Raw genomic sequence first — 18,687 nt, 5'->3', positions numbered from 1 at the left:
AACCTCCAGTGCATGGGGCTTAGAAATGATGTAGACTGGTGTGTGTTGGATACCCCACCCAGCCACAACTCCTGTCCCAACCCACCTGTGGTAAAATGGCATTTCAATGAGTGGAAAACTCCTGCTGACTTAGGTGACAGAAGTAGGTATTTTGGAGTGACTATGAAGGGAGATTGGGGTGCAGTTTCATAGCCATCTGCTATTTGCTTGCTGGCAAAACCATTCTGCACTGCAGTCATCCAAGATAACTCTCAATGTGTTGCAGAGCCATGTCATCCGGAGGCGGCTGTGTGTCTGCTGGATGGCTCCAAGCCCGTGAACCTTGGCAAAGTAAGGGATGGTCCTCAGTGGAAAGAAGGTGTGACTGTCCTGAAGTATGTGGACGGTGACTGGTGTCCAGATAAGATTCGGAAAAAGTCAACCACCATCCGGTTCGCTTGCAGTGAGAGCCAAGTGGTGAGTGATGTGGTTTCTTAGCCCCTGATGTGTGACTTCCAGAGCAGAGCAGGTCCAGGGCGCAGTGAGGCTGATGTCCTCACTTCCTGGGGTACAAGCTGAAGAGCTCAGGATGTTGTGGTTGGAGTGAGTGGGCTGGGTTGCCACAGGGTGACATATGGCCTCTTTGGTCCCTAGGTGCTTAGCATGGCAATTGTAGGCCTGGAATTTGTTGGTCCTCTTTGAAGTCAGGCTCAGATCCCCAAAGACCATCCAGGAAACTGGTCCTTGACACCATGTCCACATCTGTGGAGGCAGCTTGGGGGAGAGAAGCCAGTTGAGCAGACCCAGATCAAAGTAGCTTCTCCACTTACTAAATGGGAGCTTGGTTCATTGTGTCAGCATGGTGAACAGCTATAAGCTGTTATACACTACAGCCCTGGCAGGCCTGTCTCTCCACTATGAGGTGTAAAGGGAAGATGCATCACTTCCAGTGCATTGTGAGAGCATCTAGATGGGGCTGGTCTTCCCTCCAAGTTTGCTCCTTTCCCTGGTTGCCCGTTGTGTGCATCGAACAGGTGTTGATGGCATGAGTAGGCTCCCTGTGACACTGGAGGGGCTCCGTGTGCTGCTGTGAGTGATGGGATTATAGCTGAGTTTGGGAGCAAGGCCAGGCTGGAGCAGCTCCCTCTGTGTTAGGGTGACTCACTCAGCCCTCTCAGCTGTGGTGATGTTGTCGTAGGAGGAGCCCAGGTCAAGGGGAGCTCCAGGAGCCTGGTCCCTCCCAGCTGGAGCTGGGACCCCCATGCCTTCTGGAAGCAGGAAGCTTGGCTAGCTTCTGAGCTGCTGTGCTAGCTCACAGACTCTGCAGGCTGCCTCACTACTGCCAGAGCCTGCAGGCTACCTGACACACAGGAGGGAATAGTGGGGTGGTGTGAGGGCCACTGTGCCTGTGTCCTGAGGGCTGGACGGGTCATGTATGGGAATGAGGTACTGTGCTGCTGAGTGATTTACCCTCATTCCATGGGAAGTGTGTGAGACCAGTAGCAAGCTATGGCCAGTGCCAGCCACAGGGTTAGGGTTAATGACTAGTTTTCCTGGTGGGTCTTTCCATTTTGACCGTAACAGGTGTGTGTTTAATAGGGGTTTATCAGCTACTTGTTCATTTGTGTTGTGCAGTGGCCATTGGCGCCTACTTTGCCTGCAGTCCTCAGGGCTGTTCTGGGAGCCCATCTGGTCCCTCATTTGGTTTCGGTGCCCTGGGTGTTTTGCTGACCTGCCTGTGTGAGGTCGAGAGGGTATCTTGGTCACATGTCTTTGCCCATTGCTTTTCCTGACTCCTCCTCCTCCTCCCAAAGTAAAATAGTGGGCCTGCCCCACGCTTATGGGGTATTTGCACACCACTTCCCCTGTGTGGGGTGGGAATTGCCACGAAATAACTTGTGTGATGTGGGACTGTGTTCTGTTGCAGAATTCCCGGCCACTGTTTGTCAGCGCTGTACAGGACTGTGAGTACACCTTCTCTTGGCCCACAGCTGCTGCCTGTCCTGTGAAGAGCAATGTGCACGATGACTGCCAAGTCAGCAACCCCAGCACAGGTGAGGGACCCACGGAGATGCTGTGGGCGGCCAGGTGTCCTGTGTTCCATGGTGTGGGGGGTCATGATTGGCCTCTTCTCTGGGTCAGGCCTGATTGCCCACTCCTAGTTCTCCCTCCCTAATGGTCAGTCTGCATGACCCTGGGTGTGTGGTGTGCCCTCACTGGCCTTGCTGACGCCGCCAGCCACTCCAGCTCCAGGCTCTCCAGAGCTCACCACCTTTCGAGGTAACTTGGCAGACAAGCAGAAGGCTTCTGTCTTCTCTGTGCTGGGCACACAGAAAGGCTTGGGTGGCACATTGGCAGTGAGAGATGCCGTCAGGCTGCTGATGTACAGTCCCTGGAGGAGTGGATGCAGTCAGCCACAGTCTTTAGGGAAAGATGGGTCACCTTGTAAATCTGGGGACTGATAATGGGAACATTTTAGAGTATCATCAGTGAGTGGTGGCAAGGAGTCAGGCATTCCCTCATTGACACAATCCATGTGAGCTCGTTGGTGACAGTCTTGCGGTAATCTGAATTTGAGATATGCTGAGGCAGTTTAGCAGGAAGCAACGTTTTATAGTGCCGGCACAGACCCAGCGGACTTGTGTCCAAAGGCTGAGCCCTGAGAACAAAGGAGTCTCACCTTATACACAGGTTACAGAAGCAAAAAGCATGGTCTAATCCACATATGGTGATACTCAGTTCTGTAAGCTACTTTACCCCCTCCCCAGTGCTATGTGACCCTCTCCACATTCAGATTCCTCAGGTTTTATCTCTCTGTTATGTCATTCCCACCTCCCTGCTACTTTATCAAAACTCAGGCTTAGTCTGCTTTCTTCTGATCCTCCTCCCTACTGCAACAGGACTCTTGAGTCAGAGCTCCCTAGAGTCACTGTGTCCCCCATCCCTTCCACTTTATAGGACACCTGTTTGACTTGAGTTCCTTAAGTGGCAGAGCTGGCTTCACAGCTGCTTATAGCGAGAAGGGGCTTGTCTACATGAGTATCTGCGGGGAGAATGAGAACTGCGCCCCGGGCGTGGGTAAGTGCCGTGGCCTCTCCTGTGGGATCTGACTCTGCTGATCCTGGGGTTGGCCTCAGCTGATTACTGCAGGCTGTGGTGGGAATGAAGGCATTCCAGATGCACACCACGTCTCCTGTAGCAGTCAGGAGCTACATGGCTATGTGATGAAGTACGAAATGTGTAACATTGGCCAAAACCAGATTGGACACTTACGGTGACAAGTTATAGCTATGATCTGGAGAAAGTTCTCTCAGATAATAGGCCACTGAGTCACTAACTGTGCTTTCTTGGTCCTTTTGTGTGGTGCAGGTGCCTGCTTTGGACAGACCAGGATCAGTGTTGGCAAGGCCAGTAAGAGACTGAGCTACGTGGATCAGGTCTTGCAGTTGGTATACGAGGATGGGTCCCCATGTCCCTCCAAATCTGGCTTGACCTACAAGAGTGTCATCAGCTTTGTATGCAGGCCTGAGGCCGGACCCACCAACAGGCCCATGCTTATCTCATTGGACAAGCAGACATGCACACTCTTCTTCTCCTGGCACACTCCTCTGGCCTGTGAGCAAGTGGTGAGTGTGGAGAAGAGAGGCCCCAGGCTGGCCACACCCAGCTCCTCCAATGAGTTTACTGCAGCTCAATCGTCCCCAGCAGATCCCCAGCTAACCCCATCCCCTCCTGACTGTCTCAATAGTGAAGTGATGGAAAGTACCCAAAAGCCTGTGAACTGTTTTGAGACTTAACCTATCCTTTGTGCTTTTGTTGTTTGACTTTTAAATTCTTAGAGATGATGATATATGTCATAAGGAAAAGTTTTGTGCAGACTTAAATGCAGTCTTTATTATTTAACAGATGGACTGTACCGTGCGGAACGGAAGCTCTATTATTGACTTGTCTCCTCTCATCCATCGCACCGGCGGTTATGAAGCATATGATGAAAGTGAGGATGACTCCTCTGACACCAATCCCGACTTCTACATCAACATCTGCCAGCCACTAAATCCCATGCACGGAGTGCCCTGTCCTGCCGGTGCCGCGGTGTGCAAAGTTCCTGTCAGTGGGCCCCCGATAGTAAGTGCAGTGTCCAAGGGTGGAGAGGAATCTGTGCAGGACTTTGGACAGTAACCTCCAGCTGTGCTTCTAGCTTTCAGTGGAAAGTTACTCAAGCAGAAAGAGTGAAGAATGAGCTGCCTGTAAGGGAGGATTAACGTAAGGGTTTGTGCATTGAATTACCAGCCAACAATGGCAGCCAGAAAGTCTGAGCTGTGCAAGAAAACATGACCACGAATGTGCAAGTAAACTCTTCAGGGTCATGAGAGGCACCTATGTTGACTCTGATCAAGAGATGTATTAAAGAGGCAAGAGAGAACATTGGCATAGGTTGTTGTTTTGTTAGAAATACTTGTGTTAATGACAATGCTTGTGAAAGCTAAATACTTTCTTTGGTAATGAGTTATAAATTAGGGCAAGAGAATGTTTACTAATCGCTAAATATTCAGCCTTGAAAGCTTTGGCACATTTTGGTACAGATTTAGATCTTTAAAAATTACCTCCATGAGTTATATTTTGTCAAATCCTCTGGGTGCTTCCACTCTTGAACTGTATCTCAGTTGTCAGGTTGTCTGCATGCTTCAACAGGTGAGTCTTCTTACAGGACATCTAAGTCTTTAAATGATGGACGCTATGTGTGACATTATGCAGAGAAATGCTGGGAGTGAACCGTGTCTGAGAGGAACAGGCCTGCAGAGCCAATCTTGATTAGAAGCACTCGAGTGACTTCCTGAGGGGCAGGTTAGGGAGGTTCGACTGTAGTCATGTTTTGAGATGTCCAGCCTGCTGAATTCTGCTGCTTGGCCATCCTTTGTGAGATTTAAAAATTTTTCTTCTAAATTCTTTAATTGGAAAAGGTGTTCATGTGTTCTGAACATGCCTCACAGTGATGAATGAAGAGCTTTGCAGATGACTGCAAAATCACGGGAAGAAGCAGAGATAGACACACAGTCATACACACAGACACACTCATACACAGATAATCACACTCATGTACACACTCACACAATCATACACTTCTACCCACATATACCCTCATACACCCACTCTTGCACACAAACACATTTTCATCACATACACTTCCTGGTCATTTGCCTTTCTTCCATTAAAAAGTATTCATTGAGCAGCCTCTGTACGGCAGAAGCTACACTAAGCAGTAAAAGTTAGTGAACAAGCCTGGTGCCAGTGGCTCACACCTATAATCCTGGCTACTCAGGAGGCTGTGATCAGGAGGATCCTGGTTCAAAGCCAGCCTGGGCAAATAATTCGAAAGCCCCTATCTTGAGAAAACCCATCACAAAAAAGGGCTGGTGGAAAGGCTCAAGGTGAAGGCCCTGAGTTCAAGCCCCAGTACCACAAAAAAAAAATTAGTGAGCAAGCCCTGGCCCCACAGGCACTGCCAAGATGGTTAAAGGGACAGTCTCTATACAATAGAGGAATATTGGAGTATGACATTATTAACTCCTGCCTTCCACCCTTGGGGTGTGGGGAGGACTGTGTGGTATCTTTGATATGAATGCAGAGAGAAATTTCTGTTGCTGAGGATCTGAAAGATGAAAAAGAATAGAAATACCCTGGGGACCCCAACTAACAACTACACCACACTTCAGCATCTCCATACCCGGTTCCTGCTTGGGTTGACGGGCACCCAGTTTCTATAGATGCTACTTATTTTCAGCATGATGAAGTATGACGGTTCTGGTTTTTTTTTTTTTTTTTTTTTTTTTTTGGCAGTACTGGGATTTGAACCCAGGGCTTCCAGCTTGCAAGGCAGGTGCTCTAACACTTGAGCCATGCTCCCAGCCCCAAGTATGACGGTTCTGTATGAGCTCTTACTCAATCCTCTAACGTTGGGAACAATTAGTTTCCTGAAATGCTCTTTGCTTTGTCCTTTGTTTAGGACATCGGCCGGGTCACAGGCCCTCCAATATTCAATCCTGTGGCAAATGATATCTACCTGAATTTTGAGAGCAGTACTCCTTGCTTAGCAGAGAAGCATTCCAACTACACCTCACTCATCGTGTTTCACTGCAAGAGAGGTGTCAGCATGGTAAGTGTGCTTCCTGTCACCGTTCAGACACTGTCCTGTGGGTCAGTGAGCCAGGCTGGACCGCTGGAAAGGGCATTGTTTGGTCAATAGCCTGCCTTGGTGATACAGTCTGTCAGTGATGCATCTGGGTAATTTAAAACCATTAATTAAGGAATGAGTATAGAAATGCCATTCAGAACTAACTACTAATGTACAAAAGGTTTAAAACTTCTGTTGTTGTTTGACTGTAACATTACCAGTTTTCTTAACGGAAGTCAGACTTGAACAACCACTATCATTCAGAATATAGCAAAATTCAGAAGTCAGCAAAGAGCAAAAGACATCTGGTGTCAAGGTCACTGTAGTGAAATAGTGCATTTTGCTTAAGGTTGTAGAGTTCTATTTTCTGCATTTAGAAAATAAGGCCAGCTTCCAGTTTAGTGAGAAACGTCTTGTAGTAGAGTTTTAATCTTATCTTGCCCTCCTTCCCACCAAGAGATAGGTCGGGAGGATCTGACCCCGCTTCCTGGTGACTAGTGAGACTCACCAGAGCCAGTGCCAACTGCTGTTCAGGTAGATGGCTCTGCCTGGGTGGTACAACCCACCGCTCTGTGCTTCTGAGATCCAGAAATCTCTGGAAACTTGTCACTCCTTTGATATGGGTGGACTGACACCATTTATGGTCCGTTTATCCCACCTAGTGTGAGCATTCCTTCATCCTACTGCAAAGATTACAGGACTGTGTGTGTGTGTGTGTGTGTGTGTGTGTTTGTTTTAATAGAAATAACACATCTCAGGTTGTCTCTTAGAAACCTAAAGACGATGAATTCTGAGGCTCACCTGACCCTTGGGTGCAGGTGATGGGTTACGGTCCTATAGAGAGACTTCTCAATAAATAATAGAGTCGACTGTCATTTCTTGGCCTGAAGCACGTATAAAGGGAAAGTTGCTATGCTTGCTAGATGTATGTGTTGACAGTGGTAGAAAGTGACCAAGCAGCTACCTGACAGAGGAAAGGAAGCGTGGTAACTGAGGAAGGGAGTCAAACCACTGCTGCCTGGGGCCGCTCCACGCAAGCCCAGAGCCCCTCATGTCTGTCCCTGATCAGGACGCGTGGGTCTTAAGAGAGCTTCTTATCGTGGAAGCGTGAAACTGCTCTGGCTGCTGCTCTATCCCTGTGAGCACATCTGTATGTTCGGGAGGTTGGTCTGCGCCTTTTCAGACACACGCAGCTTAGGCCGCCACTGAACTTTTAGCCATGCTCCCGTCTCAGCAGTACTTCATTCCCTCACAGGGACTCTTCAGTCTGTCACAGGTCCACCTCTTCATGAAGGTCTCACACAACCACCTAGGCAGGTACAAGTGTCCGTGGCTGTAAACCACAGGCAGCTGGAGAGGTGTAAATGGCTGATGCCCTAGGTGGTTCTCACCCTAGGTGGTTCTCAGGGCAGCTGCACCTTGTGTGCTTGCTGCTCACTTGACTTAAGAAATGCCATCCCATGCTGAATGTGTGCTCAGCTTGGGAAAGGTTTTAAACAGCTTTTCCTTCCCCACTTTTCTATCTTTAGTGCAAGTACATTTTCCATTTGTTTCTGTATTTGAGGCAGGGTTTCACTGTGTAGCGCAGGCTGGATATTCCTGCCTTAGTTTCCCAAGTGCTGGGATTACAGGGTACTCCTCCACATCCTGCTTGCTTTTTCTACTTGACCAGAGAAAAGATTCCCAGCAGCAATCACAAATGGCACCCTAACCAGCTGCCTTGTCTGTCTTCGTTGCTGTTGAATGAGGAGGAATAAACAAACTGGTTAAAAAATATGGGGCTTGTGGAATTCCTGGCCAAGTCACATTTTGCCCTCATTGTAAGAGCCCCTAGCATCTCCATGTGTTTGCAAGCATGTGGATGTGCTTGCTGCCTTCCTTTGCAGTGACAGGGTGTCACTCTCAGAGACTTCTTCTGTGGCAGTTAAAGACCCCCCATTTCCCCTCAGGAGCCTATATAGCAGGCATTCTTACTTATTCAGGCACTCTTACCTGTTCTTACCTGGAATTAGGGCTGTGCGGAGTGGTCACAGGTACCTACATAGGCCCCGAGGACAACATTGGTTCTTCCCTTGTGGGTTACATGGTCCCCGTTGGTCTGCATGGTCACAGCACTGCTCTCTGGGTATGGCACGTGGGCAGGTGCTTGCCAGATGAGAGGGAAGAAGACAGCTACTGTACTTATACTCTGTTGTGTGTGTTTGAGACAGCATCTGACTATGTAGCCCAGACCAGGCTCAAACTAGTGATCCTCCTGCCTCTCCTTCAAGTGCTGAGGTTACAGGAGTGGGCAACCTCCCCTGGCTCTCACTTTATGGTTTGTAAGATCCACACTCTTCTCAAACACAGGGGACTCCTAAGCTCATAAGGACCAGTGATTGCGACTTTGTGTTTGAGTGGGAGACTCCTATTGTCTGTCCCGATGAAGTGAAGATGGAGGGCTGTGCCCTGACAGACGAGCAACTGCTCTACAGCTTCAACCTGTCCAGCCTCTCCAAGAGTACAGTCAAGGTAAGGCTGTCCTCCTACAGCCTTGCCTTCTCTCATTGTGCCCATCCAGGATCTGAGTAGCACAGCCAGTACTTGTGTTGTACTGTACAGGTCAGAGGGGTTCTGTACTTGGGCTTTGTGAGGATCAGATGACCTAAAGAAGTAGGAAGTGAAATTGTGTCAGAGAATAGGTATGGCAGCTTGGAGGCATGCATGGGACCATGTGCCTCTTGGGACCAGGCCAGATCTAATGTGGCCAGCAGAAATTCACAGGGAATTCCTCTTTGTTGCCAGGCTGGTTTTAAGATAGGCAGTTGGCTGCCACTACCAGAGACAATGGGAGGTACCTTGATTTTCAGCCCCTGGCCTGTGTGACAGTGACTGTCAATGAGGTCATTGTCATTGGTGGCTAAGCCTCTGGACCTTATCTAAGACTGGTGAGCTATGTGTCATACAAGTTATTACAGTGTAAGGACCAGGCTACAAGCCCCAGCACCTGCCTGGGCATGGAAGCTGTGCTGATGAGTGGTGAGTTTGAACTCTTTGCTCAGGGGCTGGCATCTTGGCTCCTGGGACAGAGCCCTCTCCCCAGGTATAGGGTCCTCCCCCTGCATAGCAGATGAGCCTGGAGAGAGTGAAGTGGGCTAGGAGAGCCCATTTCTGTGTTCTGTGTGGAGCTCAGCTCATTGACTCAGCCTCACAATGCCCTAGTTCCCAGGTGAGGAAACGTTGACTTCAGGAAGGTGGGATGAAGCCCTGCAGGGTCTGGCTGGGAGGGCAGCCAGGGCAGCCACCTTGGGCCACCTTAGTCACTACAAGGGGGCAGGAGGGGGAAGTTGGCCTGGAGTGAAAGAGGCTTGACTTCCCCCCTCCCAGTGGTCAGAGGGAGTCACTAAAGAGCCAGCAGGGCATTTTTTGTTGTCCTGAATAGATGGCCAGGGCCTGCCGAGAAGGCAGGTGAGCCCAAGGCCCTGATGCACAGGGACAGAGCCTCTGACCACCCTTTGACACGAGCTTGTCTTGCCTGGAGCCCCAGGTGCGGCCACTCTGTTCACAGTCACACGGGGGGGTTTGTGCAGGTGACTCGGGACTCACGCACATACAGCGTTGGGGTGTGCACTGCGGCAGCTGGCCCAGACCAAGGAGGCTGTAAGGATGGTGGCGTCTGTTTGCTCTCTGGGAACAAGGGGGCGTCCTTTGGACGATTGGCATCCATGCAACTGGATTACAGGCACCAGGACGAAGCGGTCATTCTGAGTTATGTGAATGGTGATACTTGCCCTCCAGGTAAACCTTCACAACAGGGCAAAATTTAAATTCCTGATAAACATGAAATTAGAGCTGGGTGTCAGGGGCTCACCGTTGTAATCCTAGTTATTTGGGAGGATGGGATCAGGAGGCTTGAGGCCAACTTGGGCAAAAAAAAAAATTTGCGAGACTCCCTCCCAACACCCCCCCCGCCCCTCCCCCACCTCAACCAGTAGCTGGGTGCAGTGGCTTACCTGTCATCCCACCTTTGGCAGGAAGAATAAAATAGGATCACAGTCTAGGCTGGCCTGAGCAGAAAGTGAGACCCCATCTCAAAAATAACTAGAGCAAAAAGGACTGGGAGCGTGGCAGAGCACCTGCTTAGCAAGCGCAGAGCCCTCAGTTGAAATTCTAGTACCACAGAAAAACAAAAGAAAATAAACTTAGCAGCAGGAAAAAGTCTGAGGACTACAGCTTCAAATCCTTGCAGCAGCTTTGATTTGAACATGACCCATTGCATCATTCCTCTCCATATTTTGAAAGGCACTATAGTCAGTTAGTTGCTTGCTGAGTTTTGGCAGGAGAATCTTGGTTGTTACACAGGTGACTTAAGGTTGACAGCTGCCTTAAGGGCTTCTTGGTGGGCATCCTTTTGTGATGGTACCTAGTAAGGCACGGCAGATGTCATATTGAGTCTGGATTGGTCACTTGTTTTTTCTTTCCAGAAACTGACCATGGTGACCCCTGTGTCTTCCCCTTTGTATTCAATGGGAAGAGCTATGAGGAGTGTGTTCTGGAGGGACGGGCAAAGCTTTGGTGTAGTACTACTGCAAACTATGACAGAGACCGCGAGTGGGGCTTCTGCAGACCGAGTAAGTGGGGAGCTTTGTGGCCTGGGGCTGCGGGCATTGATCCTCTCACGGCTGACTCATACTGAGATCCTTGTGAATGTTCGAGTTAATTAAGACAGTGACTTTATTATATAAATTCTTTTCCTCCTCAGGGTTGTCTTCCATAGAGAAGTGTCTCAGTTGCTCCCTGGGATCATTGGGCAACTATAAGTGTGCACCATAGCAGAACACATGCCTGGCGGCCACTCACTAATTCAGGAAACTTTAGTTCAAATACCAGTTTTCAAAACATTGGTAGTTCATATTAGTGCCTCAGCAAAGTGATTTCCTGTTCTGAGTCTCAGGGTGGTTTTAGGAAAAGCAAGGGGCTTATTCATTGACTGTCTATCATGTGGCCAGCACAGGGCAGAGGATGGCCAGGAAGGACTGGGGGCTTCATGACAAGCCAAACTTAGTGTCCTGACTCCCGTATTGCTAAGAAACCAGTGTCCTGAGAGGCTCCTGCTGACATGATGTGAGCTTCCAAGGAGGGTGACACCAGACGGACACATGAAAAATTTCATAATTCTTGTAAATGATCAGGGACCAAGTGGGACTGTTAAGGAGCGTAGAGTTTAAATTTACAAGGGACCACTATAGTTTTGAGGCTTATTTTGACAGTGCACTTGTGGCCATTGGATGACACTGAAGTTTTTTGGCAATTACAGGTCTTTTACTGTCATTATTTGTACATATCAAATGCCAGATGCCTCCTACAAGGACTCGTGCTCATGCTGTGGGATGTGAGGGAGCCAGGTCTGTTTGGAGTTAAGATCTACATGAGTGAGAGAGACATGGCCAGGGCAGCTCATGGAGAGTGGCCATGATGACAGAGTCAGGAGGTGCTAACTGCAGCAGAATGGGGAGAGGAGTCGAGGCGAGCGCCAGGCACAGCCTGGGCCTAACCATGTCTACACCTGCTGCTCTCCAGCCAACAGCCACCGAATGTCTGCTATCATATTTAAGTGTGATGAAGATGAGGACATTGGGAGGCCACAGGTGTTGAGTGAAGTTCGTGGATGTGAGGTGACATTTGAGTGGAAAACCAAAGTTGTCTGCCCTCCAAAGAAGATGGAGTGCAAATTCATTCAGAAGCATAAAACCTATGACTTGAGACTACTGTCCTCCCTCACTGGATCCTGGTACTTCGTCCATGAAGGAGCCTCGTGAGTACCCTGCACCACTGGCTGGCCGTGCTGTCCACACTCCCAGGAGGCTTGTGGAAACTTGAGGTTCCTTCTTGGTAGTGGCTCATGGTGATTCAGCCATTTGGAAAGATGGGAATCTCACATATCTGGGGTGCTTGTGGTGGTCTCATTGATGTTGTCCTCCTGGGGCGCAGCCTAAAATGTCACTTATAGTCATTGTGCTTGGCTCTGAGGTCATAGTGGGCGTAGGAGTTCTGATGAGCAGAAACAGAGCCTTCGAAATGCCTGGCTGATGTAGGTAGGCTTGGTTTGGACTATGAGAGGCCACGCATTGCTGGGGTTTGTGCATGTTACAGATTTCCTCAGATCTTTGGCAAGAGCTCAGTAGGCTTCGCTTTTGTGAAAGATTGCAGGCTGGACTAATCTCTCTGACTGCTCCACTGCAGAGCACTCACTTTCTACCAGGTACCCTTAGATCCATGGGCCTCAGTGCAGAGCAGGGCAGGAATTGGAGCAACTTGTCAGAATTCAGCCGCTGCCTGTTCCAGCTCCACAGCTCTTCTTTCTCTTGACAGCATTGGGTGTCAGGTCTCAGTGGGGGCAGGTGTTTCAGTCCCCATGAGCCTGTTCAGTCACCTTCCACCTGCAGCGCTGACCTCCTCTCCAGCCCTTCTGCACTGTGTTCCATGGTGGGATGGAGCCCTTGGTCATCCCAGGTGTCCTAGGACAGGCTTAACTCACCTACTCATTCATCCCTTTGTGTGTCCTGTCCTGTAGGTACTTCATCAATCTGTGCCAGAGAGTATACAAAGGACCCCTGGGCTGCTCTGACAGAGCCAGCATTTGCAGAAAGACCGCGTCTGGCCAAGTCCAGGTCTTGGGACTCGTGCACACACAGAAGCTTGGTGTCCTGGGTAAGGCTTTGGGGTGCTGCTGTGCTTGGTTCCAGGTGTCACATCTGGGTTGGGATAGTGAGGCTGTCTTGGTGTGATGGGAGGGTGCCTGGGCTTTGGTGGAAACATGCAGATACTGTTATCATCTCTCAGGCAACTCCTGAAACGTGAAAAAATGCCACTTTGTGTCACCTGAGACTACAGGTCTGTCTAGTGTTGGAAGTTCCTCTCAAGTTCATGTTCTGGTTTTAGCTCAAGCGTCTAAATCTACATCTGCGTAGGAAATCTGGTTTAGGAAAGCCAGACGACAGGTGCCCGGACTGGGCACAATCAGGGTACATTTTCTTTACCATTTGGAAAATGTAAAAAAAAAAAAAACCACATACATTCGGTCGTCAGTGGGATCTCCTGAGTTGTACTGATTAAACACAGATGATATGATAAGAGTCTGTGAGTCAGTCCGAGGTGTCGAAATGGAGAAAGGGAGTCCTGAGGAAACCTCTGTGACCACTGATAAAACTCATGCCCAGGTTCTGCGCGTTCATAGTGTAGGGAGGTGGCCAGGCCCCAGCCTGAGGGTCACCCTCTCCCTGGAATCTTAGTATTTCCACATGGCTAAGGGTGGGAAAGGCTTCCGAAGGGTCCCACTTCTCAACACTTGCACTGGAGATTAAGTTTCCTACACAGAAACTTTGGTTTTGGTTTGGGTTTTTTTGAGGGGGGAAGGGGGAGGAAGGAGCGCTGGGGATGGAACCTGGGCCCTTGCACATGCCAGGCAAGAGCTCTACCACTGAGCTACACCCCCAGCTCCATCACATGGTCCTCAGGGGACACGTTCAAATTGTGACATTCTGCCCTTGGCCCTGAACATTCCTCCCTTCTCCCATGTGAAATACATTGATTCCATCCCCCAGTAGCCCCAAAATTTCACATCAGCTGAAAAGCACCAAGTCTAGGGTCTCTTCTAAATCAGATATGGGCCAGATTCATGGCACCAGTCATCCCAAAGCAAACTCCCTTCCAACAGGAAGTCAAAACAGGTTGTCTTTCCAAAGTGTAATGGTGGGACAGGCATCAGGTAACACCCTACACCAAAAAGGAGGAATAGGCAAGAATAAAAGGTAAGTCCAGAACCCAACAGGGTGGCAGACAAACTTAGATCTTAAGACTACTATTACTACTATGCATTCCACATCCTAGGCACAGTGGGACAGAGACTGGGCCACCAAGGCCTTGGTCAGCCCGTTCCTCCTAACGTCATCACTGTTGGTTTGGGGTGAAGCTTCTGACATACAGCTTCTGGGGAACACACTCACACCATAGCTCCATGGGGGGACAGTAGAGAACAGTTAATAGGGAATACCACTGAGGTGGGGGAGGCGGTGGGTGCTGCTCAGATTGAGTGGGGTATTTGATCTCATTTTGTGGAAAAAATTTTCCTTAAAGTAGTGGAAAACTTTCTCTAAAAATGTACACAGAAACCCAATAGTTAAAGCTGGAGCAGCTTCAAATTTGGGAGAGGGCTGAGACCTGGAGTCAGCTGTCATCTCTCTGGTAGCACCCCCTGCTTCTGGGCCTGTGTCTTGTTTGGAGCACATGGGAACCCAGAATGACACCATGTTGATTCTAGCACATGCTTCTGCCTCAAAGGATGTGCAGGGGTTGTGAGACTGTGGCTGGAACACAAGTGCTCCTCTGGAAGACCTCTGTGCCATGCCCTGGATGTGTGTGTGTGTGTCTGCTGATCCAGGCAGGCCCAGGCTGTTCTCAGGGTACAGCAGCCTGGCAGTTGCCGGCAGTCTCTTTGCTGTAATATAAGAGTTGATACCTGATGTCATGGTGCCTCTCAGGTACTTGGCCACTTTTCTCTTAGGCTCGGAAGCTACAGGGCTTAACTTTTTACCATGTCATGTTCAAAGCAGACAGAGCTTGACTTCAAGCCAGAAGGCTTCAGCAAACAACAGTTGGCTTCTGTCTATGCTGAGATGAAGGGACCAGTCAGGAAAGCACGTACAATTACACTGAAGTTGTATTTTACTGAAGCAGTACCGATTGCTGTCAATGGCCAAGATCCTACATTTCCCTCACATGGTACAGGAACTTTCCCTATACCCCTGAAACCCACCACTTTGGATAATACTTCTATTCCAGGAGAGATGAGGGAGGCCTGCAGATTCAGCATCTCTGGGTCACGAAGCTCACGAGTGAAGAGCTCGGTTTGAAGCCAGGTCTTGCTGTACTGTGGCAGTGGCGAGGCAGGCTAGTGGCTGCTGCTGAGCACGGTGGTGCTAACAACAGGCCGCTGTACCATTGACAGCAAACTGGGTTTTGTTCTGGCCCTTAGGTTTCAACTTCTGATGTTGAGGCTTTTAATGAACTAGAAATAACACCAGTTCAACTGTTGTTGTGTTTCAGATAACAAAGTTACTGTCACCTACTCAAAGGGCTACGTCTGTGGTGATAATAAGACTGCATCCTCTGTGATAGAGCTGAGCTGTGCAAAGACTGTGGGCAGGCCTGTGTTCAGTAGGTGAGGTGATGGGCACAGCAGGAGCTCTGCAGAATATCTCCTATGGCTTCAAGTGGGAGTTTGAGGCTGAGGGTCGGTGGTGTTTGGGTTGTCACTATAGGGAGGGACTAGCAGCTGCTGGGACTAAGGTCTTGGGGAGCCAGAGCTGCTGACAGTCCCATCAGGTATAGGGCTGCTCCCCTTAAGAAGGGTTCCTTGGAGTGCTAGAATACCCTGTTCCTAGGTTCACATACTGCTCCAGCCTCCCTTGCCTTAGAAACCTGTGCTCCTGGACTGGGCTCACTGCTGCCGCACCAGCCATGTGGTGTTTCCACCCACTGACGGCATGGCATGGTGGAACCAGAGGTGTTGACTGCACCAGCCGAGGCCAAACTGTCCAAGCAACCTGTCTGGGACCCACACCTGAGATGCTCTTGGGTTGCATTAGAATTCTCCAGGCACATTGCGTGGTGTTAGGGGGAGTTTGGCCAACAGTGGGAGCATGTGAGCTATTTGGAGAACAAACCCATTTCTTCTGGAAGCTGAGCTTAGAAAAAAAGGAGGCTCAGAAATTGTCAAAGGACTTTTGAATTTATGAGTCTAAGAAGCTTGTAAACCAGAAATGTACAAATCTAGAAGCAAGTTTTTTCCAGCTTTAAATGTGCATGGGTTTCTAAATGTTAAAATATTTTATTTGAAATCTGTTACTTTTTCATATTATGCATGGTGCTATACAGTCATCTTCCTTACTATGATGCTGGACAAAAGTGAATAATGCTCCTAGCCCAAAGCTGTCACCAGTGCTATGCAGCGTGGGGACCACCAGGTGTTCTGGGAGCCTTTGGGGCTGTCAGGGGGTCCTTGGAACACAGCTGGCCAGGCCTTTCCTGAGAGCCAGCGAGCTGCTTCTTAGGCTCGGCAAGCATGTATCTTGCAGCCTCTCTGTGTCTGGCCAGGAAGTGACCATCTGTGTTCCTTGTGTCCAGGTTTGATATCGACAGCTGCACCTACTACTTCCGCTGGGACTCGCGTGCAGCCTGCGCAGTGAGGCCTCAGGAGGTGCACATGGTGAATGGGACCCTCACCAACCCTGTGAACGGCAAGAGCTTCAGCCTTGGGGACATCTATTTTAAGTAAGTGAAATACTTTCCTTTTGACCACAGAAACGTGTTCAGAAGTAAACCCCAACCCACGCCTTTCCCTGGCGGGAGTGTTGAAAGATAAATAGGTCCGGTGTTTTAGTTACGGTTGCCAGAGTAGCTATCATATTTTGCTTAAACCAAAGAAAAGTATTACTCAACTAAAGGTTTAACACCAAAGATGGTGAATTCTGTGAGTATTCACAGAATAAAAATAAGGTACTTCTCCCTTCCTCCTCATTCCTGAGAAGTCCAGGATAGGCTCTGGAGGCTGGCCAAGCAGGAATCTTCTGATCTGACCAGTTTGTGGAGGTAAAGGTTGTTACTCAGCAGTGTCTGTGGGCTCTCTTGGGGTCCACTGGCCATGCAGGGGCCTAGTGAGTTGGGTGTGGCACTGGGTGTGGCAGCCACAGAATTTGAGAAAGGTTCATTCACGCCAGGAAGTGGAGCTGGTGGAACAGCAAGATGACTGAGATGGAAGTTGGTACCCTAGCATTGCTGTGGGGTCACAGAAGCACTGCCCCTTCTTGGGGACATAGGAGAAAGGAAGCCTCCTGGACCTTGCAGTTGTGTTTAAATGACTTCATGAAAGACTTCCAAATCACTGTGCTCTCCTCTGCCTCTCAGGCTGTTCAGTGCCTCTGGTGACATGAGGACCAACGGGGACAACTACCTGTATGAAATCCAGCTCTCCTCCATCACCAGCTCCACGAACCCCGCATGCTCTGGAGCCAACATCTGCCAGGTGAAGCCCAATGACCAGCACTTCAGCAGGAAAGTGGGCACCTCTGACAGGACCAAGTACTACATCCAAGGTAACTTGCTCCTTCCTGCTGACCTCCCATGTCCGCTCCCTGGCAGGAAGAACTAACGTTTTCATCAACACACTCCTTCACTTGAAATCTCAGATTGAGTTTAGCACAAAACCCCAGGATGGCACTGTGCCTAGGTGTGCACTTTGAGCAAGTGACCTGCACGGTCCATGTAAGACCCGAGAGTCTCACTGCAGGTGGCTCACGTCTCAGCTCACAGCCAAGCATGTGGCCGCACCTGTGTGACCCCATGCTGTGGAGCTGGGGTGGAGGTGCAGACAGGTAGGCACAATTAGACAAGCTCTGTCCTTACCGTGAAGCTTCCTGTAACAGTGGAGCAGGGTGAGATTGCGTATTTGTCAAGAGCATCAAAGGAAGAGTGAAGAGATGCGTGGGCCTGCATGTGGGAAATGGCTGTGAGGAAGGTTTTATTCGGGCCGTGAGAAAGGCGGTGTCCTTGCTCCACATCCATCATGAAAGAGTATTCTTAGATGGTAGCTTGTGACATTTTGTTTTAAACAACTCTTTTTCACTATATACCTTTTGGAATGTGATTTTTTTTTCCTAGTACTGGAGATTGAACCCAGAACCAAATCTCCCTCTCCTCCCTGCAGCAGGGAAGCTACCTTTCACACACCCAAGGTTTCTGTCTGCATATGTTCAACTTCCATAACAGAGCTGGTCACAGTGAAACCTTCACCTCCACAAGGGGATGTTTATGCTGTTTGTTTCTGTTTGTTACTGTAGCGCTTTGTTTTTGTTTTTGTTTTAATTGCTTTGTAGCATATGCCTCAGGCTGGCCTCAAAACTTAAGATCCTCTTCCTCAGCCTCCAAAGTGCTGGGATTCAGATACGAGCCACCATGCTGGTTTATTTTATTCTTGGTTCTGAAAAATCTCTTTCAGACCACCTTATTTTATCCATCCACTTAGTAATAGAAAGTAGCTTTAGTTGCCCACTTCATGAAGAAATGCCATTTGTCCCTCTGTGAGTCTTTATCATTTGAGAAGACAAGAACAGGAGCCTATAGAACCCTGACTCCACCTTTACTGTGCAGCTGCTATCCAGGCTCTTCACCAGCTCCATGATTTGCTCCCACTCAGCCCTGCAGAACGTTTTGGCCAACCCCAAGAGGAAACATGGGGCCCTCTCAACATGATTCTGTGTCACCTCTATCCTGGGGCTCCCCACTGTGGACACATCCATCCCACACTATACTTTGGTCTCTGCATTCCTGCCTGATCAGTGTCTGAGCCACTCAGAGTTAAGAGGGAGCAGAGTCCACGCAAGGCTTCCCTCACCTCTGACAGTGTCATGTTCAGGCGTTCTCTGTCCTTCTGCTTGGTAACTTAACTCACTGGAAGCTATTGTGCTTGTGCTTCAAGCTATTGTGGTTGATTGCAGCAG

The 18,687-nt window shown here is 49.3% G+C and overlaps 1 protein-coding gene across 2 annotated transcripts in view; it reads left to right on the top strand.

Moving 5' to 3' along the window:
* Igf2r (insulin like growth factor 2 receptor) overlaps window positions 1–18,687 on the top strand; it is a 104,055-nt gene that overhangs the window by 79,253 nt on the left and 6,115 nt on the right. For both annotated transcript variants that reach the window (XM_074071077.1, XM_074071084.1), the window contains 14 exons: window positions 266–456; window positions 1,907–2,033; window positions 2,938–3,057; window positions 3,349–3,605; window positions 3,886–4,104; window positions 5,984–6,133; window positions 8,501–8,662; window positions 9,721–9,928; window positions 10,615–10,761; window positions 11,711–11,945; window positions 12,705–12,841; window positions 15,236–15,350; window positions 16,316–16,462; window positions 17,096–17,283. In XM_074071077.1, coding sequence (XP_073927178.1) covers window positions 266–456; window positions 1,907–2,033; window positions 2,938–3,057; window positions 3,349–3,605; window positions 3,886–4,104; window positions 5,984–6,133; window positions 8,501–8,662; window positions 9,721–9,928; window positions 10,615–10,761; window positions 11,711–11,945; window positions 12,705–12,841; window positions 15,236–15,350; window positions 16,316–16,462; window positions 17,096–17,283 — 2,403 coding nt within the window. The remainder of the gene's footprint in view (window positions 1–265; window positions 457–1,906; window positions 2,034–2,937; window positions 3,058–3,348; window positions 3,606–3,885; window positions 4,105–5,983; window positions 6,134–8,500; window positions 8,663–9,720; window positions 9,929–10,614; window positions 10,762–11,710; window positions 11,946–12,704; window positions 12,842–15,235; window positions 15,351–16,315; window positions 16,463–17,095; window positions 17,284–18,687) is intronic.

The sequence above is a fragment of the Castor canadensis genome, chromosome 1 (genome assembly GCF_047511655.1).
Source record: "Castor canadensis chromosome 1, mCasCan1.hap1v2, whole genome shotgun sequence".
In the NCBI taxonomy this organism is placed as follows: Eukaryota; Metazoa; Chordata; class Mammalia; order Rodentia; family Castoridae; genus Castor; species Castor canadensis.
This window is presented reverse-complemented; position numbering and strand designations above follow the sequence as displayed.